Source organism: Fusarium falciforme, chromosome 11, assembly GCF_026873545.1.
Source record: "Fusarium falciforme chromosome 11, complete sequence".
NCBI classification, from domain to species: Eukaryota; Fungi; Ascomycota; class Sordariomycetes; order Hypocreales; family Nectriaceae; genus Fusarium; species Fusarium falciforme.
In genome coordinates this window covers 813,808-839,775 of record NC_070554.1, presented here as the reverse complement: position 1 = coordinate 839,775, position 25,968 = coordinate 813,808, and the positions used below count along the sequence as shown (strand labels likewise).

Genomic DNA, 25,968 nt, shown 5'->3' with positions numbered 1-25,968 from the left:
GTATGAGATGCAAGTTGAATAGATCCATCCTCCTGTATCAATACAACCTATTACCACAAACGATAACTTTATATCTCTGAGCATTCTTTTGGAGTGTTGAACCCCAACTGGTTCCTTTCCCCATCCTGTCCCATCATCCATTACTCTTACTCTGCTGTCAGAAGCTGCTCAGTGAAGCCTCCGAACCCACGTTCCTTGTCATGAAGGTGAATCTCGAGAATCCAATGCCTTTTGTGCCCATCCTTTCCAGTCGAGTTCATCGAGTTGTTGTTCCCATCGGCGATGTACAAGCTGATCTTGTCGCGAGGAATGCGTTCATGCGGGAACGACCCCACTAGATGGCCCGCAATGGGGGCACCAAATGTGAAGCCCTCCTTCTCAGCAGCGGCAGAAGCAATCTTGTAGAGCTCCTCTCCCGTCATATCCGGGTTCTTGTCGTATTTCGCCTTGACGTCTACCCAGATGGGCTGGAGTGCATCGCGGAGTTTGATCTTGTGGGGGTCATCGCCGAGGACATATGTGCGTCCAAAGTCTGCTTCCCACGCCTCAAACACAGGTCCAAGATCGACAATGAGGATGTCATCCTCCTCGATGATTCGGTCTGGGGGATTCTCCTCGAATGGCTTCAATGTGTTGGGTCCGCTTCGAATGACTCGCTTGTGCCAATGTGTCCTCACTCCATGGCGCTCAGTTCCCAAAGCATGAATCTTGTCGTTGAGTTCCTTCTCGCTGATGCCAGGGCGAATGAGGTCTCGCTCAATCTCGTTGAAAAGCTCAATTGCCTTTCTCTGAGCATCCACGAGAGATGCGGCGCGTTCGGTTTCGACAGACATGGTGAAAGTTGAGGTTTGTAATTGACAGAACAAGAGTGGACAGAACAAAGAGTAGACGGAACTAGGCCGGGCTTTTCTAGACAAATAGCGGTGACTCATTTGTCAATAGGTGCATCGTGGGCTGACGTAACTAGTTGAGGCCGAGACATTGCGGAACGATGAGTGAGTTTTCGGCGGAACGGGTTCCGTGGCTTGTTGGGAGAGGGCGCGGCAACTGACCGAGGGACGTGATTGGATCTTTGAACGTTGCACATGCACAATTGACGCTGTGGCATCATTGAGAAACCTACGTGGCCTGCACTGAGTCAGCGATATAGAGGCGGTTGAGGTTGGTGATAGCTGACATGTTACAGCAGATGGTCGTTCAGCCAGTGTTTGTCCTGTTGCCAGCGAAGATCTCCGGTTTTAGTTAGTAGTAGCGCGGGACGGCTTGAATGATAAATTTAGGATATTCAAGGGTCCTTGTTTCACTCTGACGTGTCACTACAGGTTAAGGTTGACATGTTCTGCTGTCAAGGTGACCTTTTCTGCCCAGAGGCCCTCCTCGGACGGCTTGCATACGGTTTACATCCATGCCCCGTATCACCTGAACAAAGAGGGGGTAAGAATTTCTCAATATACATGTCAATCTGGGCATTTGAAGTCAATTCATCAGGCTGCCTTCGGCTTCTGTGCACACAGAGAATGGAAATGCACATAAGAGTGCACAGAAGAATCCATCAAGTCCTTCCGCACCTTGACAAGAAAGACCTCTACTTCCTCAGGCGTCCAACCCAGGCCTCGAGTAAAAGGCCCCATAGTAATGGCCTGCAGACCATCGTAAATGATGCTCCTGTTGTAGAGGCCTATAGTCTTGAGGCTGCGGTCCTTGGGCCACGGTCCGACGGGTACCTTTTTGATCTGGTGTCGGACGTTGACAAAACCTGCTTTCCTTATTCTCTCCTCATTTTTCTCGGACGCGTGCATGTCAACCCCAAACTTGGCCAATCCCTCCTTAATGTTGGCCACCATCTTTGGGGGCGTGTAGTCAGGGTGCATGGTTCCATCGTCACAGCCATATACCCAGCGAAATTCGGGCAGCTCGATCCAACCACCAGGCTTAAGGTTGCTGAAAGTGACATGTCAGCTGTGCTGCTTTCAAGGGTATTTCGGATGTACCTGTATGCCTGCCCAAGGAGCGTATCCCAATCCTTGATTGCCGTCGACATGTTTCGCATGTGGACCAAGTCTAGCGAGTCTTGGCCAAAGAGCCAAGGCGCCTCGGCGTCATCAACGAGGAATCTGACATTTGGAGGAACCCAAGGCGGTTGAATAGGGCTCAGGTCGATGCCAATGACTTCAGCACCTGGATACTCGTCGCCCACTGAAGAAACTAGTCAGCATGTGTTTTAGACACTGGATCAACTCATGGCGCACTGTCGATCGCCCAGCTGCCCGTTCCTGTGCCAATGTCTACTATCTTTTGCGGGTCCTTGAGCGGCGCATTATGCAGCTTGCCGCCCAGCAGGTGGACAGCGACGGTGTGCTTCATGTCCTCCCGCTCCTGCTCGGGCACATCATTCGGGAACTGATACAGGCCTTCCTTGAACTTGTGGTACCTGCGACTATTCTCAAACTGATAGTCTCGCACGCTGGAGGCTATCGACGTCGAGGTGGTCGACTGCGCGTCGGTTGCGTACCCCTCATCTGCGGGTGCATCATCCACGTCGATGTGCGGGTCGCGAGGCACGTCTTGTGCTGCTGCTTCTCCCTCTGTCGACGGGGGAGATTCTTGTCTCTCGGCCTCTGACATTATGGGATTGCAACTATTATTGCCGATCTCCACTGAGTCTGGAAAGGCCAAGGAGGATGTGAAGGTTAGAGTTGGACCGTCACATCCGATGGGGCCAGACCGCAACAACGGGGCCATTATCAGCGCATTCCAGTGGTGGATTATTTGTCAGCAACTCTAGTCTCGCTTAATCTGCGTAATTTATCGTTCTTGGTGAGACGAGGCTATCGATCGGCGAACTTGTGCAACATCACAGAAGCACTTGTCGGAATATTTACCATGGACGCCTTCAAGCTTGTCCTTGCTGACAACACCACCGTGTCGGGAATACGCCATATTCCCGCACAACAGCCGTCCAGGCCAAAGTACTGCCCACTGGTCGTTGGCCTTCACGGTGGCTGCTATAACAGCGGATACTTTGACGCTACTCCCGATTACACGGCCAGTTTGACAAGCGACTCTCTGTCAGTTCCGTTTGTGGCCATTGACCGTCCTGGATACGTTGATTCAACTCCTGTCACGCCCATCCCAGAAGGATCCAGCTTCCCTGAAGAATGGGGCACCAAGCTGCATCAATACATCCTCCCAGCCCTATGGAAGGAATTCGGAGTTCCAAATGACTGCAACAGCATTGTCCTGCATTGTCATAGTCTCGGTGTTAACGGTGCCCTTGTAGGGGCTTCACTGCATGCAACTGGCTCTAAGAGCGCAACTTACCCATTGGGAGGCATCGTTATATCTGGCTTTGGCTCTCTCCTAAAACCCACTGGTGGCCATACTGCGCAGCCGAACCCTCCCCCTACGCATATCAACATCCCTATTCAGGTCAAGGATAGTACTCTACTGCTACCAGGAACAGCCGACGAGCAGGTGTACGCCCAGTCACAACGAATCGACCACGCCATGCCCTTCGATGAGATTGTCGCGTTGAAAGCGTCGTGGCTTCCCACATGGAAGGAGAAATGGGGTGCCAAGGTCACCGCGCCCATCATGGTTGCAATTGCTGAGAAGGATCATTATTGGGTTGCTACGGATGAGCATCTCAAGGATATTGTCGCGGCCTTGCCCATGAGCACCAGGATAGACACGAGCATCATTAGGGCTGCGCCGCATAATCTTGAGTTGAGTTATTGGGGTCCGGGATGGTACGCGAGAAGCTTTGGATTTGCTGTTGAATGCGCGGCGTCGCTTGCGCTGAGCAAATGATGTAATAATATGGTGAATACCTCATAATACATTAGCATTGCCATCCTTGCTACGCCTAATCGTGCTGTCTTCAGTCTCATATATTACGATAAGGCGCACCTTTCAGTACTGAAGTGTAGCTACGCGTCAGGCGGGCAAAGGGCACTCCGTGTAACAGGCCTGAACCACTCCATCAGATGGAGCCATGCACTGATTCGGGGCTGGCCGAGCGTGTGGCACCGGCCGAGCCTTGAGCCGTGGAAATTAAACATTATTTTTTAGCCTAGATATCTATGAAAGCGCGATATGAATAGGAGGGTTGGGTTGCTAGTGTGTCACGAAAGTCCTGCATAGAAAGAGATGGCACTGGAGGCCGCCATGGCAGTGAATCACTGGTAGCCTGTAGGAGAATCGAGTTACATTTGAATCAAATTCGAATAACAATCAGATTAAAATCGGATGAAAATCGAATGAAAATCGAATGAAAATGGGTTACGGTCAAATCAGAGAGGTAAAGTCCCCTTCCCTATTTGGGAGCTTTCGGGCCCGAGACGCAATCGGGGCTCTCGGCACTCGGGGCCGATCCACCTCGGGCGCCTTTCTCCCCTTTACGATCGTACCAGCAGAAGGTCGGGGCCCTCCATTAATGATTTACTTATTAATGTGGTCTTTCTTTAAGATCTTGATCTCTTTCTTCACCCCACCAGAGAGTCAGCACTTCGGCAGCCAAAGTCTACGCGCCTCCCTACCTAGCCTCTTCATCACAGCGAGTATTACAACTTTTCCTTCAAGCCTGACGCAATGTTCTTTGGAAATAAGAAGAGAGATAAACCAGTCCCTGGATCTCTCGACCGCAATGGAACCACAGCCATTTCCGAACCAGCGACACCCGATACAAATGATGCTCCAAGCACTACACCCACACAGACTACTCCCGAAGAGCCAACATATCCTTCCGGTCTAAGGCTCGGTTTACTCATCACCTCTGTCTTTGCTGCAATGTTTCTTGTTTCTTTGGTGAGCCGACCCGTATCACGAATAGAGGCACTGGAACTAACAACTTATAGGATAGACTGATTATCACGACAGCCATTCCCCAAATCACGGATGACTTCAACGCTGTTACTGATATCGGGTGGTACGGCTCTGCCTATCTTCTGACACTATGCGCCTTTCAGCTTCTTTTTGGAAAGATCTACTCGTTTTTGAGCATCAAGAGGACACTCTTGTCCGTAATCCTACTCTTTGAGATCGGCTCTACTATCTGCGGCGCAGCACCAAACTCGACCGTCTTCATCATTGGCCGGGCCATTGCGGGCTTGGGAGCGGCGGGTATCATGACCGGCGTGGTAAGTGTTATCAAGGAACCCTTTGTCGCCCGGAGTTATTATCAAGATTTCTAAAATTCTCACTGCACCCAGATGGTCGTGATTGTCCACTCCGTTCCGTTACACAAACGCCCACTATACCAAGGCATGTTCGGTGCCGTTTTTGGCACTGCATCTGTTGTTGGGCCGTTGCTTGGAGGAGTATTCACTTCCAAAGTCACCTGGAGATGGTGCTTCTATATCAATCTCCCTCTTGGAGGAGTGGCCATGGTTGTGATACAGCTTCTCCTCAATATTCCTGACCAGGACAAGACAAAGCTCTCTCTCAAGTCCAAGATTTTGCAGTTGGATATCTATGGCACAGTTCTCTTCATACCAGGTACTGTCTGCTTGGTTCTGGCACTTCAATGGGGCGGGTTGGTACATGCAGTAAGTACAAAGGTCCAAAGCAATATCAGGGTCTGATTGATCATCCAGTGGAACGATGGGCGCGTTATCGTTCTCCTTGCTCTTGCCGGTCTCCTGCTGCTGGGCTTCGCCATGGTCCAAGTCTTTCTACCAAAAACGGCTACCATACCACCCAGAATCTTTATGCAGCGCAGCATCGCAGCCGGCTTCTTCGCAACACTCTGCATAGGCTCGCAGATGATGATCTTTAGTGAGTTCTCCAGTAATCCGATTAGCCAGGCCTCTACTAACTCAGACCCAGCCTACTACTTGCCCATATGGTTCCAAGCCATTCAGGGAGTCTCGGCGGTAGACTCAGGTTTCCGCATTCTCCCTACCGTACTCTCTGTGGTAGTAGCGTCTCTTTCAACGGGCATACTTGTGAAGCGTATCGGCTACTACACACCCTTCATGATTCTTGGAGTGTGCTTCATGAGTGTCGGTGCTGGCCTATTAACCACGCTACACGTCGATACTTCTACACCCAAGTTGATCGGCTATCAAATCCTTTACGGCTGGGGCATGGGTTCTGTCTCTCAGGCTCCGAACCTCGCTGCTCAGACCGTGTTGACAAAGAAGGATATCCCCATTGGCGCCTCCCTCATGTTCTTCTCTCAGTTGTTAGGTGGAACGATCTTTGTCTCGGTGGCTCAGAACATGATCAACAACCAGCTTCTTCATCGTTTGTCGTCCGTCCCAGGATTCAGTGCCGAAAACATTCTGAACTCTGGCGCAACTTCCCTAACACATTTACCGCCATCGATCAAAACGACGGTCCTGGTCGCTTACAACGAATCAATTCGAACCGTCTTCCGGGTAGGATTGATTCTGGTGTGCTTGACCATGCTCGGCGCGTTATCGATGGAGTGGCTAAGTGTGAAGAAGGATGTTGGAAAGCAGAGGCAGGAGGGTGGGGAGGAGGGCATGGACAAGTCAGGGAGCGAAAAGTGAACAAGAATAGATCAAAGGGGGGTTCGCAATACTTCAGGTCTGTAATAGTAGTAAACAAGGCGTTTTCAGAACAATCCCAAGTCATTAGTAACAAGTCGATGAATACCTCAAGTATCCGCTCCACTTTGAAGAATGGCTTGCCTCACCCACCACCACACTTGACAAGTGAACTCCCAGGCTCAGGCGCCAATCGACTTAAATCTTTGAGCTTTCAAGCCCATTATAAGCAAAATCAGGTATCCAAGCTATCACATACGACCATACCTATTAGAAAACTCGGGATCCCGTCCGCTCTCCCATAGATAAGCTAATAAGGGGCGGATTAGTAGTTAAGTCGGTGACGATTAGCGAATACCCGCTGTTGTATGTTTTTGCCCGCTGGAGGTTTCTTTTTGCTAGCTCAAGGAGGAGAATCACCTTATCAGCTCGCACCTATTGCAACATGGTCAGGGTGTGATCGGTGTTGAGCTGTGAGACCTGTCATACATATCCTTGCCTGGTCACCCACAGCACAGGATTCTCTCCCCGGGGGTTGGTTGGTTTACGAGTATTGGTTGATGTGGTTAGTTCCATAAACGGTTATTCATCCCTACGTTGTTTATTTCAAACAGTTTATGCGTTCTTATGGTTCCTCAAAGTGCACCTAATAGACGAATGCTCTCAAGTTGTTAGGACCAAGCTCGGTCCCTCCAAGCTCAATAATTCATCAGTTATTACACTGCTCGGGAATGGCCGAAAAGGGTTTAGAACCCTGGTCCTCGTACTCTTCGTATCTGCTTCATGCTAAACTCTGACATGCCTGGACCAGGGCCCCTGCGTGATCCTTGCGCGCCCCCAGACGGCACAGACTTGAGGGTGTGACTTGTTAAAACGTCGCTGAATGCTGGTAGGGCTGAGTCAAGACGTATCTTCTTCAACTTCAGCCTAGAACGAGCATCCTTCACAACCTATTAGCTTCCTTCGCTCAGCAGCTGACTATCTCATGGCCAGGTCAAAGAAGGGCTGCATCACCTGCAGGTAGGTCCATCTTATATGACTCTACAGCGCCATCACTGACACCAGGCCAGAATCCGTCGTGTAAAATGCGACGAGGCAAAGCCGCAGTGCAAGAGGTGCCAGTCCACCAAGCGTGTCTGCGACGGCTATCTCTCCGAAGAAAGCTTCATGCCACGCCGACAGCTTGTCGAAGCTGTCAAGCAACTGTCTGTAATTGGCCCTGTCTCACGGGCCCTTACTCAAGCCCCTCCGTCCAGACCAATATCGTCAGATGACCCAAGCTACTTTGCCTTTTTCCGCACTGTCACTGTCCCCAGCACATGCAGCTTGTTTCCGTCGAGTTTCTGGCAGAAGAGCGTCTTGCAGTTGGCACACGGCGAACCTGCTATATGGCATGCGGCGATCGCATTAGGGGCCCTTCATCAGAGGACAGAGGCTCCAGCTGCAGCTGCAAAGGGCAACACGGATATCGAAGAGCTTTCTACTCGCGCCATTACACACTACGGAAAGGCCATGGCTCTTGCCAAGGACTTGAACTCGTCTGCCAAAGTCGTCAGCTTGTCGCTTGCCCTCGCAGCTTCTGCGAATATGCTTGGACGTTGGGGAGAGATGCACACACATGTCATGGCCGGCCTTGGGATCGTTTCTAGAGACGTCGCGCACGGTAAGAGCCTCGATATCCTCGGCGGCTCTGTCATGAGGGTCGACCTTCAAGCCATGACCTTCAGTGACTCAGCGTCACCATATCCATACAACGAATCTACAGCGGCGTTTGATCTGAATCACTTTCTCGAGATCCCATCTATTCCGCCAAGCTCCTACGAGGACCTCAGTTCAGAGCTCTTCAGTATCTCCAGAGCCTTCTTTCTACTTGAAAGTGGCTTGTTCCGCGAGACGATGAAGTACGGTCCTTGGCTCACAAAGGTGGACGGCTTTATCAGACGACTTGTCCAGTGGGAGACCAACATGGCCATATACGAAGGTTCAAACACTCCGCCTACGTATGACGACAATACTACCAGGCTCTCACTCCGCCTGTACCATGTCACTCTTCGGATACTCATTCGAGCAACTGCCTTTGGTCCCGAAACTCGTTACGACTCGTTGCTGGGGTACTTCGAGTACGCAATCCGACTCGCAGCGACACTTCACAAGAGAACAAATGGGAAGAACACAGTCAGGGTTAGCCTTGAGCCCGGCTTGGTCATTCCATTGTTCTTGGTCACACACCGCTGTCGCCACCACTCTCTGCGACATGCCGCCCTTAGGATGCTTCTAAAGACCAACAGAGTCGAAGGCATGTGGAGGAGCGACGCCACTGCCCAGGGCCTCGGTACGATCGTAGCAGTGGAGGAAGAATCACTGGGGCCCATCAATTCTCGAGACTACGTGCCCTCCTTGTTGGATCCTACCTCGCTGACTATCCCCTGGAGTGCTTGGTCCAAACCCTCATTCAATCTTCATGCTAGCGTCAGTTGGGACGATGCACCGATGATACCAGAAGACAAGCGAGTGAAAGAGGTATATGCCGCCACTTTGTATAACAAGCGGCGAGCTAAGCTTCGCCTCCTGATGTGTCCGAGCAATGACACCGACTTGCATGGGCCGGTGAGAGAGTTGACGGTGCACTTTTAGTATAGACGAGATCTGAACAGATAGGAGTAACTGAAAATGAGCGGTACAACACGAGACTTTCTAGTAATATACAAATATCACTGCCCCTATTACTGAAAATAACGATGCTAAATCTAACCCAAAGCCCAAGTTCGCCCTCTATCCCCAGACCAGAACAGCCCAGCAAAAATGACTCAGGAGGGAAACTGTTTTCCCTCAAACAATGGCCATCACCGCCACCAGGAGAAAAGCGAAGGCCAGGCTATCGGTTAGCCGAACGCCACCGGATGTCGTCGTCTGGCTTCCATCTTGGTTGGATCCTTTGGAGCTGTTTTTCTCTCCATCAGCACCCTTACCCTCCATCACACGTTCCCCCTTCGTACCGGCCGGCTTCACTACAACCCAGTCTTCAGTCTCGGCAGTGCCCTGCTTCAGGGCCTTTAGCTGCTCAGGTGTGCAGGTATCGCCAGGTTGCAAGACATAGCAGATATTCTCAATCAACTCAGGCAACTCGCTCTTGACGTCCCTTACACTTGCCTTTCCTTTGGATGCGTAGTTAGGGGTCTTGGCCAGTTTAATATCGCCAGTGGCAACATCAGATCTGAACATTGCCCTCTCAAAGATTGCAGACACGGTCTCAGGCTGGTAACCTCCCGTGCTGTGGCCGGCCTGAAACACCCGTGAGAATGAGAGATTGCCGTATTCACGAACGAAGCCTCCTTCGTGGGAGGCGTTAGTCATGATGGGTTGATATCCAGCAGCGGCGAACTGGTGAGCTTCGGAGAATGGAATGCTCAAGGAGGCGTTTTCCCCTGAAAACCCTGTGCAAACTCTTGTCAGTTTATTCCAGGCACTTGGATTAACCGAGAACTCACAATTGCAGCGGAAGTCCCTGTCTCCGTTGATCATAGCAACGTTCACTCCGTTCTCGAGAAGATGGCCAATGTACTCAAGGCCATAGCGAACCATGTCGCCAGTCCGTCCAAGGAAGGCAGCCTCAATCTCATTATTGCCTCGCGTGTAGTTCAAAGGCACGCCTAGCTCTTGTTGCACCCAGGGCTGGTTGAACAGGGCCGTTTCATACTCGGTAGGAAATGAAGCGTACTTGTTCAAAGTGATGTCAAAATGATGATACTAAAGTGTCCCAGTTAGCAATTTATCTTGTGTTTTCTCATATGTGGGAGACCAACGGGTGATACTTCGTCATAAATCGTAACCGCGCCGAAGCATACTCCCATTGCCTTGAGACAGATTTCGTTGACATGGTTGTTGGTTCCTGTGCTTTCTGGGTCGTCACGCGTCACAGCAGCTCTGCATTTGTCGACCAGAGTGAGACAGCCGACATCAGGTGCGGTGATGTTCCCGAGTACCATTTCAGCGACCTCCTCGGAATAGACTGGAAGGTCGTAGGTATTGTTGAGAGCAAAGTCAGGAAAGCCCAAGGCCATAGAACGTATGTCCACCATGGCATTCAACAAGCCAACTGTAACCAAGTTGAGGACGGTCGAGTTGGCGGCCGGAGGATCTCCTTTTTCGATCTTCTTGTTCTGGTCGATAAAGTAAGAACCAAAAACGGGTGCGTAGAGACCACCGTACTAAATGGGGGTAGGTTAGTAAGGCACCAGAAGGGCCATGGATGACACTCACCGATACTGCCCAGATAGCAAGTTCATCGTTATTTTTGGCCCTCTCGGGGAACCTATCATGGTTAGCACTTTACAGGAGAATTCGTTGGAGGGGTCGCTCACTCGTTGAACCACACCTGTGCAAACCGCCAAAGAGTTCTCGCGGCCGTCTTGGTAGTGTTCATCGTGTCTCCAATACCGGCGGCCTGTAGTGTGGCATGCAGGTTTGTAACGTTCAGCTCTGGCAAGGCCTCTCCATCCACCACAGGAGTAAATTCTCCTGTCAGAGTATCATAAGTGCCGTTCTCGATCTTTGTGTAGGAGAAGCCAGTGCCAAGAGGCTGTTCGATGTAGAGCATATTGGAATGGTTGTTCCAAGAGTGTTTGTTGAGAGTCGTCGAGTTTGAATCGGGGTTCACGTAACAGGGAAATACGGATGAGCCATCAAAGGAAGTGTACCCAGGGCCTCCGCCAAGATAGATGGAGGTGGGCGCATTCTCGGGGTCATCTCTAGCCTCTGTTTGGGCCGATCAGCAGGTAAAAACAGTTTCCTAACAAGATAATGTCATACCGAAGTACCAGAAGAAGAAGTTTCCCGAAATGTCCTCGTCCCAATCTTTGGCATCAGGGATAAAGTCCTTTGGGAGACTAACATAGCCAGAAAAGGATTTGACACCTTCGGTTGTCTCGCACAAGTTATGAACTTGCTTGTATGAAATCTTGGCTCCTGGAAATTTCTTGGAGAGCACGACTTGGACATTAGTTGGCGGCGAAACAAAGGACTGGGCGATAACTCCCAGCCCGAGAGTGAGTGGGGACAGAAGCCAGGGAAGCTTCATAATGCAGTGTGTTGATAGATGTTAATTAGACGGATGTATAAAGCGGAGGAGTGTTTGGATCGAAGAGATGAAATATCCAAGACAATAATTGAGAGGTAATGACTGATTTATATCGTGGATATATCGGTAGTTCAACTGCTTCAGTGCTGCCAGTATCAAGAGTATGGTTGCCAAAGGGCTGTGATGTCCCTTGGGGTGAGCGTTTGGCGAGCGAGCCAATCAAGATGCTCCATTCTGGCTGTGTGCTGCTGCGCCTGTCAGCAATTAGCGAGTGTGCGTCCTTGCAAGGCGCTGTGCCTGGTTGTCTGGCGAGGTGGCCAATCACGAAGCATCTTCATCTTGATGCAAAGAATTCCTGGTCACATCGAAGGGACGATCTACATGAGCTGTCCACGACTTCAATGAGGCTCATCGAAATGATGGAACCAAGAGGAGTTTGAGCCTCGCATGTCGATGCATGAGATCAGCTCGCCCATGCCGATGACACGCGCCCAGCTTCTGGAACCAAACCAACGCTGCAATCCCGAGCCGTTCACAGTAATTGGTGGGCTTCGGCTTTTCGAGACAGGGATGGACAGGAGGGCCCAAGTGTCCGAATATTGTGCTGCTCCCAATCTCGACCCAGACAGGTGCAATCCTCCTCTATAGGGTGGGAGGTCTGGCAATAGAGGAAGGCTTACGCCAGTCTGCCAGTCACGCTGCGTACCGAGCAAGATCGCAAAAGTCCTTAAGAATTGACGTACCAAATTGGCCAGCAGCATGGTGCAGAACTAGTCTAGGGCACACATCGAAGCCCAAAACCTCCTTTTTTCGGTGAGACCATTCCAAGATCTGGAGAGCCCACGAGCCCAAGCGGTGATCTGCCTCTTGAGTAGTGCAGGCTCAACGCATGCGGGAGGAATGCTGAACCGCGTAAAGAGCGTGTCGTGGACGCGTCAAGTCAGACGCGCACTGAGAGAATTTGCGGCTATTCCGTTTTTGGAAGTTCCGCCAGTCGCCCGCTCGCAGGCCAAAGGTATAAAAGCGGCGCGTGCGGAAGAGCAGACGCGACTTGATTGCGCGTGCTGCACCAAGGATCCACTGTTAGAGCACCCAAGCAGGAGACGATGTCGCTCCAGCCAACGGGTTTTTCGCTGCAGCCCGCTAACACTCTCCACTTTACAGTTGCGAATTCGCTTTCACATGTCCCATACCCAGTTTCCTTCCTTCACAAATCACCACATCCTCTCACGTCTAACAACAGGCAGTGCGCACATCTTAAGGAGTAATGCTGTGCGAGTAGAGCGCTATCTCATAGGTAACCCTGATACAGAAGGCGGATGTGAGAACGCAAAACTGTGTAAGCACACACAGGCATTGAGAAAGTTGGTTGTGACTCGTGAATATTCTTGACTGGTCGTAACTTCACTGAGCATTGGAGATCCGCAATGACCAATTCGTTCACTCGGTGAGATGGCTGCTTTCAAACAGCGGTCAAAACAGTGCACTGTTCTCCATGGTAACGAGTAGGCAACAGAGATTTCTTGACATGGTAACCGAGATCATCGAGACCCATCTCGAACCTCCAGGTCCACCACATGCCGGCGGCCCGGGTAGTGAAATGAGATGGGATCGACTGAGTTGTCACGGGTAATCAGATCATCCATGTGTCTGAGTTCATTTAAGTGTTTTGGCTGCTTACAGGCACGAATTGAGGCGTCACTGGGTACACAATCTTGCGCTGAGCCTCTATAATATGGTGGAGATTCTCAGACGCGACAGGACATGCAGAAGTGGATACGACCATCTCTCCACGGTTGACTGCTACGGCTCTCTGTAACCGCCGCAACAAACTCTTCCTCACTTCCAAGGCAAGCCTTAGAGAGCAACGAAAAGGAGAAAGGAAACACGCCTGTCAGACGTCCATCAACACCCACCCCAACCGCGCGCCCGAAGGCAAGACCGCTGCTGGGGTCGAGATCATCAAGAGAAAACCAACTCTATACAGCAACCGCTCAAGGCGGCTGCCGCCGTCTTTGCAGACAGAGCGAGTGGACCAAGGTATTCACTCTAGGGTGTCGAGGATATGCACTCATCAACCAGGGTGGGATCTGTGGCTCTTTTGGAGAACCAAGAGAAGGTCGAATACTATAGAAATGATTCTCCTGCGAAGGGCGTTAGCGAGAGTTGGTTGGGAGGCCACCAGTAGGGGTAGGCTTACTGAAGTATTGTCGACGTGAAGAAGAAAGAAAGAAAAGTTCAAAAGTTCAGAGGGAGAAGGACTTTTTATACAGACTTGTTGTGGGGCCCTGACGGCTTTTTTCCTTTGCGCCTGAGGCCATAGCGGCTCGTTAAGTGATGACTAATCGATCGAGTTTTTCACAACGTGGGTCAAGCGAAATTGGCAAAGAACTTCTCGAAAAGAAGTCGGTCAAGCATCAATTTGTGCTACGTAACATTTCCACATACATGTGTTGATATACATAGAACTAAACCTGCCGTGGACTATGATAATACTTCAAGCCTTTATTCTATCATAGCATTCAGTTTCTTTGAGTGAGTCAGGAGCTCAGCTCTGTTATGTTGGTCTTGTGCTACCATGAATCTACCCGGGACAGTATGCAACCTACCTAGGGACTGAAAGGCCAATTTGGTGAGAACCCACCTGCGAACCAGGGCCAATGTCGACTCGACGGGTGCTAGTTTCGGGAACAATCAATCGATCTTTTGCTTTAGAATCTTTCCCACACCTCGCACACTCACCATATGAGCCCTTCCGGCAGCACTCTCAAGCACATACGACCATACCCACCGGACAACTCGGGATCCCGTCCGCTCTCCCATAGATAAGCCGGTGAGGGGTGGATTAGTAGTTGGGTCGGTGACGACCAGCGAATCCCCGCTGTTGTATGTTTTTGACCTCGCAGGCCTTCCCTTTTTGCCTGACGGCCGCATGCTATTGCTGGCTGAGAGCTGTATCTCTCACTTGTCACATTGCTCTCATCCATCTCTGCTGGTGAATTTTCGGTTGGACACCAAATGGTCTCGGTGTTGTAGCTGATAGCATGGCTGAGGAGCCATTGTTGTCAGGAGCTTGAGGACCCATGATCCTCCTAGGGTTTGGCCTTGTCGGCTTGTACATGTTTGGCCTGGCCTTCGCCCACTTACAACAATCAAATCGTACACACTTGGGCGGCAATGTTCAACATCTGGTTGTGTGAAAAGGACAAGCTGTAAGATGAACCCATTCCTTATGTGCCGAGTTGTGCACAGGATGATTCACTGTACAGATAAAACATAGGCACGCAATGAGATCAGAAGGAGGACACATGACCAATCTCCTAGCAAACCAGAACTTCTTTCTCTTTCATGACCATTTTCTACTATCAAGCGTCCATGACAGGCTTAGAACAGCTTCTGCCATCCCCCTTACTACATTGACTTATACATGGGTTGAGGTTCATGATCAAGCCCGGGCAGCAGAAATTCTCTCAGAAATCTTCGTTGTCCAGATGTTTTCATCAAAGATGTCGATAATGTTGGGGGTCTTTTGCAAAACAGCTGCCCACTTCGCAAAGTTCGGAGCCTTGGCCTCCAGCTCGCTGAGTGCTTCCTTGAATAGAATTCCACTTCTGCCCAACGACAACAGACGGATAACAAAGGAGGCTACCAAAACCTGTGCGAGCAGTCAGTTAAACAGTTCCAATAGTGGCTGATAAGCGCGGCGATGTCCTAGAAGGCCGAAGACTTTGGAATCAGCTAACCTCTGCCAGGGTGATCTTGTCACTCCCTCCAAAATACGGCGCAGCGTCGTTCAACTCTGGCTCAATCTCCTTGACAATGTTCTCGACCAATGTTTGACCAATCTTGTCAGCTTCAGCATCAGCTTTTGCCGAGGTGCCTTTGTAAAGCAGTCCTAGCACATTGTTGGCATAGGTATCGGCAAAGAATTCGATGCGAGCGCGGCGAAGAGCACCGTCTACAGAGTTAGATGGTGGCACAAGGTGTGAGGGGTACGCATCCGCGAGGAACTTGGCGATGATGGCAGACTCGGTAATGATGTTGCCATTGTAGCTTAGCGCTGGGACCTTGCCGCGTGGGTTGATTTTCAAGTAAGCCTCTGTTCTTGGAACCTCGAGGTCGATTTGCTCCTCCTCGAAAGGGATTCCCAGCTCAGCCAAAGTGATATGAACGCGGTGAGCATCTTGGAGAAGGTTGGTCAGCTTCGTCTTCGCAGAACGGGACAGAAGAGCATGTACAAGGGCATTGGCGGTTGGTGTAGAAGATGATCTTGGCGTCTTGAGCCATGACCGCTATCCGTCGGAGTCAGGAGATCGTTATGACTTGATGGAGATGACCTGACGATAGAAATAGGAAGAAGCTGCAATGCGTCTGTCACTCAGGTATATCAAGTCTGAGAAGATACGGGCTGTTTATACTCGACCAAGTATGTTCATTCTTCCCTCCGCTTACTACTCTTCAACACATCATGCTAATTACAAATCGCATGACCGAATTCCTCCGGTCATCGCCATTTATGGCGTAACTCCGTCTGCAAATGGCGGGGCCTAGGGAGCCAGTGTCGGTCTTTGGGGTTGCGGACTTTTGCGGAGTTTACCCCGTCGGTTGTTATATCAGCCACATGTGCAGGGGTTGAGGGGGACATGGAACTCCACTCCATGATGACTACAGGATAGAAAGAGGGCCCTGGGAAGTAGGCAGGTAGATACCTTGAGAAATTAATCCGAGTCTTTGTGCACATTGGTACATCAGATTCATGGGATAGCCCACCTACTTGACTACAATTTAAGAATTAGTACTACTTGTGGCAGAAGAGTCTACTGGCAGAGTTGACTGTTGATGCTCATGGAAAGGAACGGCTCACTTGCTGGCCTGACACTTGATGAGGCGTCCGTATCGCAACTAATCGTGTTGTCTGCTCCATATTGTGCATTCCATCCACTCCATGCGTCGTTTTGGAGTCCCAGACCAGGGTTTCACTTCCTCAAGCTATTCGTATGTGATAACTTTCGCTAACGAACCCTCAACTTAATCTGTGCCTCGAACTCTGGCTTGACAAAAAACCAGCACTCATGTTTCCACGATTCATCTTGTTGAAGCTCAATATCGAAGTTTTTCACAATCTGAGGAATGGCTTTGGACATCTCTAGGATGCTAACGTTCTTTCCAAGGCATGATCGGGGACCGGCGCCGAACTAGATGTTGGGCACTGATATTAGCCTCTTGTCTGTGTGAGTTTCCAAGACGGATATTTCCACATACCCCAAAAGATGCTGCGATTCTAACATCTTTACCGGGTTGTAGCCATCGCTCTGGCCGAAACTTGGCTGCATCCTCTCCGAAGACGTCTTGGTTGTAGTATAGAGCCCATTCATTGACGCCCACCTCCGCCTGAACACTTAGTTAGTAGTGCTTTTTGGGCCTTCTTCCAGCATTTTCATATAAAGAGAACAAGGGATTCTACTTACCCCTTCTGGAAAGAATTGGCCTTCAATGACGACACCTCCCTTGGGTACGACGCGCGTGAGTTGCGTACCCACACCAGGATGAAGCCGCATGGCTTCTTTGATGACAGCCTGCAAGTATGGCATCTTCTGTGCCTGCTGGAAACCCACAGGATCTGATAACTCCCCTGCCTCCGCAAACTCATCAAGTTCCTTGCGGAGACGATTAAGGGTGCGTGGGTTGTTGTAAATATAGTAAACAATAGAGCTGAGGCCGATAGCTGTAGTATCAGAACCTGCGCCGATGTTTATCGTCACGCAGTGTCGAGTGTCTTTCTTGGTAGCTTTTCCTTGTTCCTGTAACTTCAGCATTCTGGCTAGAAAGGTGTCTTCATCATCTCTAACACCGCCCTTACGTTCCATGGCTTCCGTGTACTGCTGTATCTGGGTGTCTATGAACAAATCCAGAGCCTTTGTCGGAGGTGTAAAGCCAAGAACCTTGGCGAGTTGTATATACCGTAAGTGTATGCCAGGAATGAGTCCCAATACTGCGATATAATGCCACATTCCATCTAGAGCCCGACAGGTGTCGTACATATCGGTGCTGGATTCCATCATACCCATCGACTTGCCAATCTAGAGTGAAAGCATATCAGATTAGGGCCTGGTCTTCTGGGATGTGTCGTAGTGTGAGATATCTCACCGTGATGGTTCCAATAACGTCAAAAGCGTAAAATTGGAGGAACTGGGGGAGATCAACGATTTCTCCACGGCTGGCAAAGGCTAGCAATTTTTCCTTTAGAATGATTGTCTGAGTATCGACCGAGTGCTCGTAAGACAACAAGGCCGACATGGTATATAGGGACGCGATCTGCTTTCGCAAGGTTGCATGGTCCTTATTGTCCAGCGCGTTCATCAGGTTATGGAAATCAGGGGTACCGAATGGGTCGTAATAGCGAGACTTCGTAAAGGCGTTGCCAATCCGGTAGATGGTCTTGACAGCTTCAGGCGTGTTGAAGTCGTATCGGTTGGGCGCAATCTGCACGATAGGACCTGGCTCAAGCTAGTTTAGTGCCTACCGAATCGCGTTTTAGAGGATAGCTGAGTATTGGAGGTATAGTACCGTGAATCTTGTGCAGGTCAATCATGATTCCATGTATGTTTCCTGTGACCACCTTCTTGACCTCCCACAGACCAGTCAGTTTGGCGAGAAAAGGCCCTGGAATCTTGCGCAGGTTGGATAAGAAAAGAGCATGAACGAGCCATAGAATGAGGTAGGAGACATTGCTAACAGCCAAGATCTTTATGAGAGTGACAAAGGCTTGGCTGCCATGGAGCTCACCCAGAGTGACTTTAAGACTCGTGTTGACCAGCATTTCGTGCTCTAGTAGCGTTGAGATTTGAACTTGCAAACGCTTGTCCATCGTAGGGTTGGTACCGCCCCCCAGGTTTTAAATTGAACATTGGGCTATGAAGAGACAACTGTGCTGCTACTACAACATATGCATGCCTAAGCTGGGACATCTCTCCACCGTCTACTAAGCGGCCGGGGATGTGATGGGCCTCTAGGATAGGCCTTGTGGGACTTGGGAAGCGAATGAATCCATCGCGATTTGTTCTCGGATGTCGATCATAGATGGCAGGGATGAGCCTGGGTTTTCGAAGCGGTTTTGTATGGGTCTTGGGCACTGGTATACCCAGTCACGATGCGTCAATTCGAGAGCATTGAAGAGCCTCGGCCCGCAGAATCTTGACTTTCGAGTCATGAACATGCGGGGTTCCCACAGCTGCATGACAATTGCAGAAGTCTACCCCGTGTCGTGTCAGCATGGAAATGTTGCCGCGTTATGCGCTTCCTGTTTTTCGCTAGGTGAGACTATGGCCACAGCAGGACGTAGCATCGTAGACTGATACTCAGGCAGAGATATCTTGTACAGATTGATGCTAATGACTAGTGTTTGAGCGGCAAAAACGCCCAAAACGCCCAAAACGCATTTATCACCCATCGATAACGACATTGTTTATGGCTGGGCTATAGCCTTGAATCCATGTTCCTCCTGGGTAGATCGTCTTGAAACCGCGATTTCTGCACTCATCTCTTTATGGCAGACGTGGCTACCCACCAGACCGACTTGCAGATCATCCACCTTACTGCTGCAACAACGAGGGGCTGAGGTGGTGCTGTTGATGCATTAGTTAGCATCCATCCTTGACTTTATGTCCTGCACAAGCCTGTCGGTAGATGATGAGCTTTCCATTAGGGTACTTTTTTTGCGATCTTGTCACCGTGCCAGGCTGTCTGTTCAAGAGGAGCCCACCCATGCGTGTGCTATGAAGACTAAATAGAGAAAAAGAAGAAGAACAGAAAACAGAGGGAACAAGGGAAACTGAACACGAAAGTCATTCTATTCAATTAATCGCCCGGTAATGGAAGCTGCAGCACTCATAATGACCTTTGAAGAGGGCGTCCTCTAATCCAAGAATATACGAGGCCTTGTAGCTTCTTTATCATATCATCTTGACCCAATCTCCCACTGACGGGCCGTCTTCTGTCCTGAATTACAGATATTCCGCTGGCACTGCGCACCGGAGAGTTACTTGTTCAATCGCGTAACCTCATCAGGTGCCCTCGTGGAGTCTATAGGCCTCCAAATTGTAGCATCACCAAGTCGGTCGGCTGTCAGTCCAGCTCTTCCAGGATGATTCATCCCGGCTTCCTGTTGTCTAAGGTAGGATATGTTCCTCAATCTCTCATGCTCAATGGGCGTCAGGCGCAGCTGTAAGATGGTCAGTAATTCGGTGCGATGAGTGCAGATTGCACCCAGGGATGAGGGAGATGAGAACATACATAGATCTCGATTCCAATTGCGTGGATAACGAATGCCAACCACAGAGCTGGCCCAAAGGCAAGGCCAAGCGAAGCGCCAACTTCCATATCAGAACCCTCATCCCCCATATTAGCCTTGACCAGAACCCGTTTATCCAAATCCTTTCCCGTATAGAAGCTGTCGCAATCGGGGTAGCTTGCTCTTGTGTCGGACTCGCCAAGAACATAGTCGATCTGGGTACACATCCTAGGCTGAAAGTAATCGTTGCTTGACCCTATAATGGAGGCCATGATAATCATGATGATTCGGAGTGTGATAATGCTCGAGGCCTGTGGTTGTCATGTGTTAGCACAGAAGGAAACTCATGAGCCATGACATACGTAGAACCAGCCTCGAAGCATCCAAGCTCGATGTTGTTCCAGTTGTAGCCTCTTGATGTTGATCCACGCCAAGAACAGACAGGTGATGAATGCGATCCCCACAAACCCAGCCCCAAGTTGAGCTTCCAAGCCCCCTCCGAAGGCATGCCTGGCGGCCATAAGAGCACCAACAGTACTGATGAGCGATAGAACTAGAATTATGTAGCCATTAATTCGATGGAAGAGTATGCCTTTGTGTCGAATTGCTGGGACAAACTGAAAGCATACGAGTAGCCCGGCGGGGAGGATCGTAGCAAGATGCATCAAGAGACCAATTCTGGGAGCTCCTCTGCCGGAAAAGTAGCATTCACCAATGCCGGCTTGACCATCTTTTCCACAAAAGGTCCCATCATAGTCGAGATACTGTAGCCTAGCAAGAGAAAACCCCATCAATGCTCCTGCAAAGACGAAGAATAAGACAAAGTTGTAGCCCTTGGAAAAGCCGATGGGGTTATAGATCTTGCGAGCAGCAGCCACAAAGGCATTGGCAGGGGGACGATCCGATTTGACCATGATGAATGATAGAGTAATGATTTGAAAAGGCTAGAAAGGGTTCAACAAGTCCAAGTAGAAGATCTCGTAGGGTTAGTTGGATAGGTACAGTGTGATGGCCAAGTCCAAGGGGACATCTTCGAGTCTTTATGCCATTCTGTGGCACCTCTAGCTCTGTTTGACAATATTTTCTTTCATTCCAAAATCACTGTTCAACTACATGATCATTCCTTCAGCCATTATGGACCATTGTGCCTTGCAAGTCGGGCTTCGGGGTAATTAATTAGCCTCTTATTGGAGAAAAGCCCCAGCCCGTTGGCGGCATCCTGATGCCGATTGGACCAAACTCGCATCTCAGAAGATCCAAATAAGCCTCTTCACGATTGGGCAGTCAGCTCATGCAGCAGATTACGCAGCACGTTACGTAGTGACATTTTGGTGGGGGGGACAGACAACAGCTGAACTTCTTTGCACCAGAAATAGAGGCAGACGCGTAAGTGCTTTATGAAACAGAGACTGCGCCCATCTTTGATGGACATCTGATAGGATGCATTAACCTTAAAGTGAAATGTTACTTAAATAACCTTGATTGGGGCCAGTCTAACAAAACTGGAACCCAAAGTCAATGATTTGCAACTGGACCGTACAGTAGAGGCCCAAGACCTGGTCATGGTCACTGGTAATGTATACAATCTCTTCCGCCTGAATGGTTGAAGCTACAGTCGCTGCCTTAGGTGCCATGTGGTGTGCGTAAAATACGCGTCGTCGCTTGTCCAACACGAGGCCAGCCACAGCGCACCCACGCAGCAGACGCAAATGGAAGCTAGGAAGAAGCAAGTGCACAATTGTCTTGGTACATCAATGGCTTGCAGAATACGGATAAGCGGATGCCAAAACACACGCAGTCTAGAACAGCATCACACGTGTACTATAGTGAGAAGGTCAGGGCTGTGTATTGGCGAGTTTTTCTGTTCTGGCAGATGGGCCCAGGCTAGACTGTTCTAAGCATCTTGTTACCGTTCTCGGAGTAAAAGCCTCCGTGACAGGACAACGCCAGGGTACTAACAACAATAATCAATTCATGGAGAACAGACGAGTCTTTGCGAGAATTTCCTGGGCGATCACGAACTCGTATACTTCAAATATTCCCTTCATGATCCACAGCAAAATGCAGTCCCTCGACATAGTCGTCAAGATCGAATGATGGATCTCACTCTCTGAAGTCTGCTGTCAATCGTCTCTCTTTATCACCGCGGGCTACATGATGGCAAAAGTCCCCTTCCAAAAGAAGGGACAGGGCCGCATCAGTTAGCCCAATGCTACACAATCTCTATGCGAGAATACAATGTCTTTCCACTGGTAAACAACTCCACCGGCCAGGCCAGGAGGCCGTTTCTCATTCGTGGCAACACGATGGGTTTCGACACCATCTCTTCGGACAATATCGTTTGCCCGAGCCGCAACTGACAAACAGACCATCAAAAGGGCTCATGGGTCTTGAAACGTCAGAAGGCAAGGTTACAGGGCTACTTTCACCTACTTCCGGCACCGGAGTCTGTGTCGTTCGCAAAATGGGGGAAACAGCCTGTAACAGGAGACGACCAGGGGTTCCTCAAAACACCAGACTGATCGGAATATCGGCACTTGACTTATTAGCACGGAGGACACCCCACTATGGATGGCATGAAACAACTATGCACGCTAAGACTTGATAGGTGGAATACTATGTAGTGATTCTCCGCCTCGTAAATTGTAACAGGCCTACCTTGAAAGCATTTGGATATATCAGGTTGAGTCTCTCACACCTGTTCACCACTCTCACAACCAGCAACAATAGTTCACAAAGACAACACCGCACTACCCAAGCCAACATGCAGTTTTCGACTCTAAGCCTTCTCGGCCTCCTACAGCTGGCGAGTTGCCAGAACATTGTGGGCTTCGGTCCTGCATTCTCCCTGGGCCCAACAAAGTCATGGATCCGCGAAGCCACCACGACACTTGTCTTGCCCAAGGTTCCCAACCCTCCCAAGGACCGCCTTGCTCTGTGGCCCGGCATGGGGACAAGTGGTGGTGATCTTATCCAGGCTCTCGCGGTTGCGTTTTCGGACCCTAAGCGGTTAGCGAAAGCCCCGAGAATGACTGGGCAGCGAGCGGAATAGCTGACATCTAGTTAGGGAATGTGGTGCAAGCGCAGGGCAATGGTGCACATGGGCCAGCACACTGCAAGGTAATCTACAGTGACGTATATCTTGATAAGGAACCCAGGACTGATTCAAGTAGGAGAACAACTCGGTGGCAAGCAAGTTCCAGCCAAGGCTGGCACCAAGCTCACCATTCACTGTGTGTTCAACCCGACCCCTTACCTGCTATGATGTTAACATGATGCTAGACGTCTACAATGACGCTACCAGCAAATACGACCAGACCGTCACAGTTGGTGGCTCTGTTATCTCGTCCCTCTCAACTTGTAAGTAACAAAGATTGACCTGAGTGTGTAGACCACTGACACGGTATAGCCTCTGGTCATGCCGAGGGTTGGGGCACCGCTGTTGAGTGTCAAGACGATGCTTGCGTCGGCACGGTAGCCGCCCATCGTAAGTTCCTGGTATTCATCCTCACAGTACGCGCAGCTAATGGAAGCTAGAATACCTTGACACAACCATCATCTTGAACGAGGCCGACAAGTCATTTGGAAACACACTGGGTATCAACGAGGCCGACTCTTCGGGATTGCACACAGCGGACGGTGGTAAGACCTGGGAGGTGACCACCATCAACATTCACTCCCACACTTTTAATGTCAGAAGCTAGACGATTCGTTCAAGCAGCGTGAGTGTGTAATCAGAGACCTATTTCTATATTGGAAATAAGCAATTTATGCATAGTAGCGAGTATCTGTCTAGTCTGTCTATCTGGATCTATTTCAATTAATGCCCAACATCAACGTAAGATCGGGGCACACAGAAAATGTGTCTCCTTATACATAGACCGCCTAGGCCATAGCTTCAAGAAGAATCTTGAAATGCGCATCCCCAGTTGGCGTAGCAGGGTCAGCCGCAAGAATGGCTTCGTTCACATTCTCAGGAGGGTAGATGACCTTCTGGTTGATGAAGGTCTTGCCTCGTTTCGCTAGGTCTCCGGTAATCTGCTCGTTTCTATCCCAGCCTCGAGAAATCACCGCACCCCATCCTCCAAGGTCCAGACAGCAATTGTAGCCAGGCTGCGAATATGCCACATTGGATTCGTTGAGTAGGTCTGCGGCAGCATTGTGGCCCGATACACGGCCGAGTGCAAGTGCATGCTGGCAAGACATCAAGGCATAATGGCCCTTTGTATCGGCAAGCGCATAAGCAGCGTCTCCTGTGGCGAAAACGTCCTCGCTTGACAGAACACGGAGGTTTTCGTCAACGTGAAGACGAGAAAGCGAGTCTTTGGCCCCGGGAATCTGCTCCGTGAGAGGCGTAGCTCTCTGGCCTGCAGTCCAGATGGCCGTCAATGTCTCAATACGCTCACCAGAAGCCAGAGTCACACCCTTGGAGTCAACAGCTGCGACTCGAGATCCGAGTTTGACCTCAACGTTGAGGTCTTTCAGAGCCTTAAGAATGGTGGGACGCGGGCCAGGTCCGAGTTCTGGGCCAACTTCATCTGCACTTTCAACCAGAATGATACGGGCGCCTTTATGCTGGCTAAGCCGCTTGGGAAGTTCGGCCGCAAGCTCGATGCCAGTGAAGCCGCCTCCGCACACGACGATGGTGTCACGAGCTGGGCTTGGCGGAAGCGATGTAAGACCCTCGAGGTGGGATTCAAGGTTGGCAGCCGAGGTCAGAGTGTCAATGTCGAATGCGTGTTTTTCAAGCCCCGTAACGCCCCGAGGTCTCACGACTGCGCTCCCCGCTGCAAGGATGAGTCGGTCGTATTGCACACTATCCTCGCCACCAGAAGCCGTCCGGACTTTGACAGTGTGTGCTTCGATCTGGATGGTATCGACTGTTCCTTGCAAGAACTTGATGCCCGCAGAGCCGAATAGATCGCTGAGCGGGTACTTCATGCCGGCAACGTTGGCCTCGTAAAGTCTTGGACGCATGACCAAGGATGGCTCTGGGGAAATGACAAGAATATCGACGTCCTTTTCTTTTCCCTTGAGGTTGATGAGGCGCTTGGCTGAGAGAGCGCTCCAGACGCCAGCAAAGCCGGCACCGATGATGACAATCTTGCTTGGCATGGTGATGAGTGTTGAAGGTGATGGTGATAGTGGTGTAGTCCTGGAACAGAAAAATTTGCATTGATTTGGATGATCTATCTGTATACAACTGCCCTGAGCTTATATAATATCTTGCCTTGTACTCTATCCCAGAGTTGTTTGTCTTCATCAAGACGCTTTGCATCTCCGGAGATAGCCTAATCGGGGAACCAATTATCCCGCGCTCCGGCCGGTGGGGACCGGGTACCCATCGGATACCCGAGTACCCGGGTTCCCATACTCAACCCCTTCAAAGTTAGACCGGACAACATCATCCCAGGCCAAAGCAACACCGTATGACCTCATAGGCCGGCCTAATGAGTTCTTCCAACAGCGACGTCCCAGCTCGAAATAGCAGAGCCACTCGCTCTTCTTTGGCGTGTCTGCCATGTCGCGCACGCCACCTCAAATGCGATGGCAAGAAACCAGAATGCACTCGATGTGCTGAAGCCACTAGGGAGTGCCTCTACGCCCGCTCTCGCAGAGGTGGTCTGGATCGCGCGGCATTGGCAGAACGGCGGCAACGGCTCGCCGCGGCGGAGGGTCTACCGTCTCTGGGCAGCGTTGAGCCAGCTCCAGTAAACATCCCACAGCCCCAGGCCCCGGCCGGTCAGAATTCGGAGCCTCTGCTGTTGTCGCCTGGTTTCACAATACCTGATGATCCTAGCATATTAGGCGGATTTGGTCTTGACGAGGGCCTCTCTCGCCCAACACCGCCAACAACACCCCAGGTTCGAGTCCAGGACATCGAGAATGATGCTCTCGTCAACCTATACTACAAGGACTTCCACAGGTTTCATCCTTTCATCCTCCCTAAAAGACACTTGATCAAGCTTTGCCAAGACCCGGGCAGAGAGGCCAGGTTCAAGCCGTTGGTCGCTGTCGTACGGTTCATCGGCCACATTCACGACTCCAAGCAGTGGTCCGCCTCGTTCAAAGACTTTGTCGAACTCTGT

At 50.5% G+C, this 25,968-nt stretch overlaps 9 protein-coding genes and 1 pseudogene across 10 annotated transcripts, besides 1 other annotated feature; 4 read left to right on the top strand and 6 right to left on the bottom strand.

Annotated features, from left to right (window-relative positions):
* Positions 1–146: 146 nt before the first annotated feature.
* On the bottom strand, positions 147–833 carry NCS54_01317300 (Peptidase-M24 domain-containing protein; the record flags this gene model as incomplete). The annotated part of the gene is made up of 1 exon (XM_053158379.1): positions 147–833. One exon carries the CDS (start codon positions 831–833, stop codon positions 147–149), a length of 687 nt encoding a protein of 228 aa, XP_053014354.1.
* A 651-nt stretch (positions 834–1,484) lies between these two features.
* On the bottom strand, positions 1,485–2,625 carry NCS54_01317200 (Hypothetical protein; the record flags this gene model as incomplete). Its single annotated transcript, XM_053158378.1, has 3 exons — positions 1,485–1,941; positions 1,992–2,196; positions 2,250–2,625. 3 exons carry the CDS (start codon positions 2,623–2,625, stop codon positions 1,485–1,487), a joined length of 1,038 nt encoding a protein of 345 aa, XP_053014353.1.
* A 258-nt stretch (positions 2,626–2,883) lies between these two features.
* On the top strand, positions 2,884–3,810 carry NCS54_01317100 (Hypothetical protein; the record flags this gene model as incomplete). Its single annotated transcript, XM_053158377.1, has 1 exon — positions 2,884–3,810. One exon carries the CDS (start codon positions 2,884–2,886, stop codon positions 3,808–3,810), a length of 927 nt encoding a protein of 308 aa, XP_053014352.1.
* A 732-nt stretch (positions 3,811–4,542) lies between these two features.
* NCS54_01317000 lies at positions 4,543–6,515 on the top strand (annotated as a pseudogene). The gene is made up of 5 exons: positions 4,543–4,806; positions 4,857–5,138; positions 5,211–5,546; positions 5,595–5,775; positions 5,827–6,515.
* Positions 4,543–6,515: a sequence feature.
* A 795-nt stretch (positions 6,516–7,310) lies between these two features.
* On the top strand, positions 7,311–9,146 carry NCS54_01316900 (Zn(2)-C6 fungal-type domain-containing protein; the record flags this gene model as incomplete). The annotated part of the gene is made up of 3 exons (XM_053158376.1): positions 7,311–7,370; positions 7,444–7,532; positions 7,583–9,146. The coding sequence occupies 3 exons, from the start codon at positions 7,311–7,313 to the stop codon at positions 9,144–9,146; spliced, it is 1,713 nt and encodes a 570-aa protein (XP_053014351.1).
* Positions 9,147–9,341: 195 nt separating this feature from the next.
* Positions 9,342–11,589, bottom strand: NCS54_01316800 (Hypothetical protein; the record flags this gene model as incomplete). Its single annotated transcript, XM_053158375.1, has 6 exons — positions 9,342–9,946; positions 10,001–10,259; positions 10,316–10,720; positions 10,773–10,824; positions 10,874–11,267; positions 11,322–11,589. 6 exons carry the CDS (start codon positions 11,587–11,589, stop codon positions 9,342–9,344), a joined length of 1,983 nt encoding a protein of 660 aa, XP_053014350.1.
* Positions 11,590–15,034: 3,445 nt separating this feature from the next.
* Positions 15,035–18,409, bottom strand: NCS54_01316700 (Hypothetical protein; the record flags this gene model as incomplete). The annotated part of the gene is made up of 7 exons (XM_053158374.1): positions 15,035–15,244; positions 15,333–15,881; positions 16,611–16,784; positions 16,852–16,980; positions 17,058–17,669; positions 17,737–18,086; positions 18,157–18,409. The coding sequence occupies 7 exons, from the start codon at positions 18,407–18,409 to the stop codon at positions 15,035–15,037; spliced, it is 2,277 nt and encodes a 758-aa protein (XP_053014349.1).
* A 1,218-nt stretch (positions 18,410–19,627) lies between these two features.
* Positions 19,628–20,793, bottom strand: NCS54_01316600 (Hypothetical protein; the record flags this gene model as incomplete). The annotated part of the gene is made up of 3 exons (XM_053158373.1): positions 19,628–19,810; positions 19,882–20,190; positions 20,242–20,793. The coding sequence occupies 3 exons, from the start codon at positions 20,791–20,793 to the stop codon at positions 19,628–19,630; spliced, it is 1,044 nt and encodes a 347-aa protein (XP_053014348.1).
* Positions 20,794–22,643: 1,850 nt separating this feature from the next.
* On the top strand, positions 22,644–23,583 carry NCS54_01316500 (Hypothetical protein; the record flags this gene model as incomplete). Its single annotated transcript, XM_053158372.1, has 6 exons — positions 22,644–22,888; positions 22,947–22,999; positions 23,053–23,112; positions 23,162–23,239; positions 23,289–23,366; positions 23,417–23,583. The coding sequence occupies 6 exons, from the start codon at positions 22,644–22,646 to the stop codon at positions 23,581–23,583; spliced, it is 681 nt and encodes a 226-aa protein (XP_053014347.1).
* Positions 23,584–23,764: 181 nt separating this feature from the next.
* Positions 23,765–24,994, bottom strand: NCS54_01316400 (Pyr-redox-2 domain-containing protein; the record flags this gene model as incomplete). The annotated part of the gene is made up of 1 exon (XM_053158371.1): positions 23,765–24,994. One exon carries the CDS (start codon positions 24,992–24,994, stop codon positions 23,765–23,767), a length of 1,230 nt encoding a protein of 409 aa, XP_053014346.1.
* Positions 24,995–25,968: the final 974 nt, after the last annotated feature.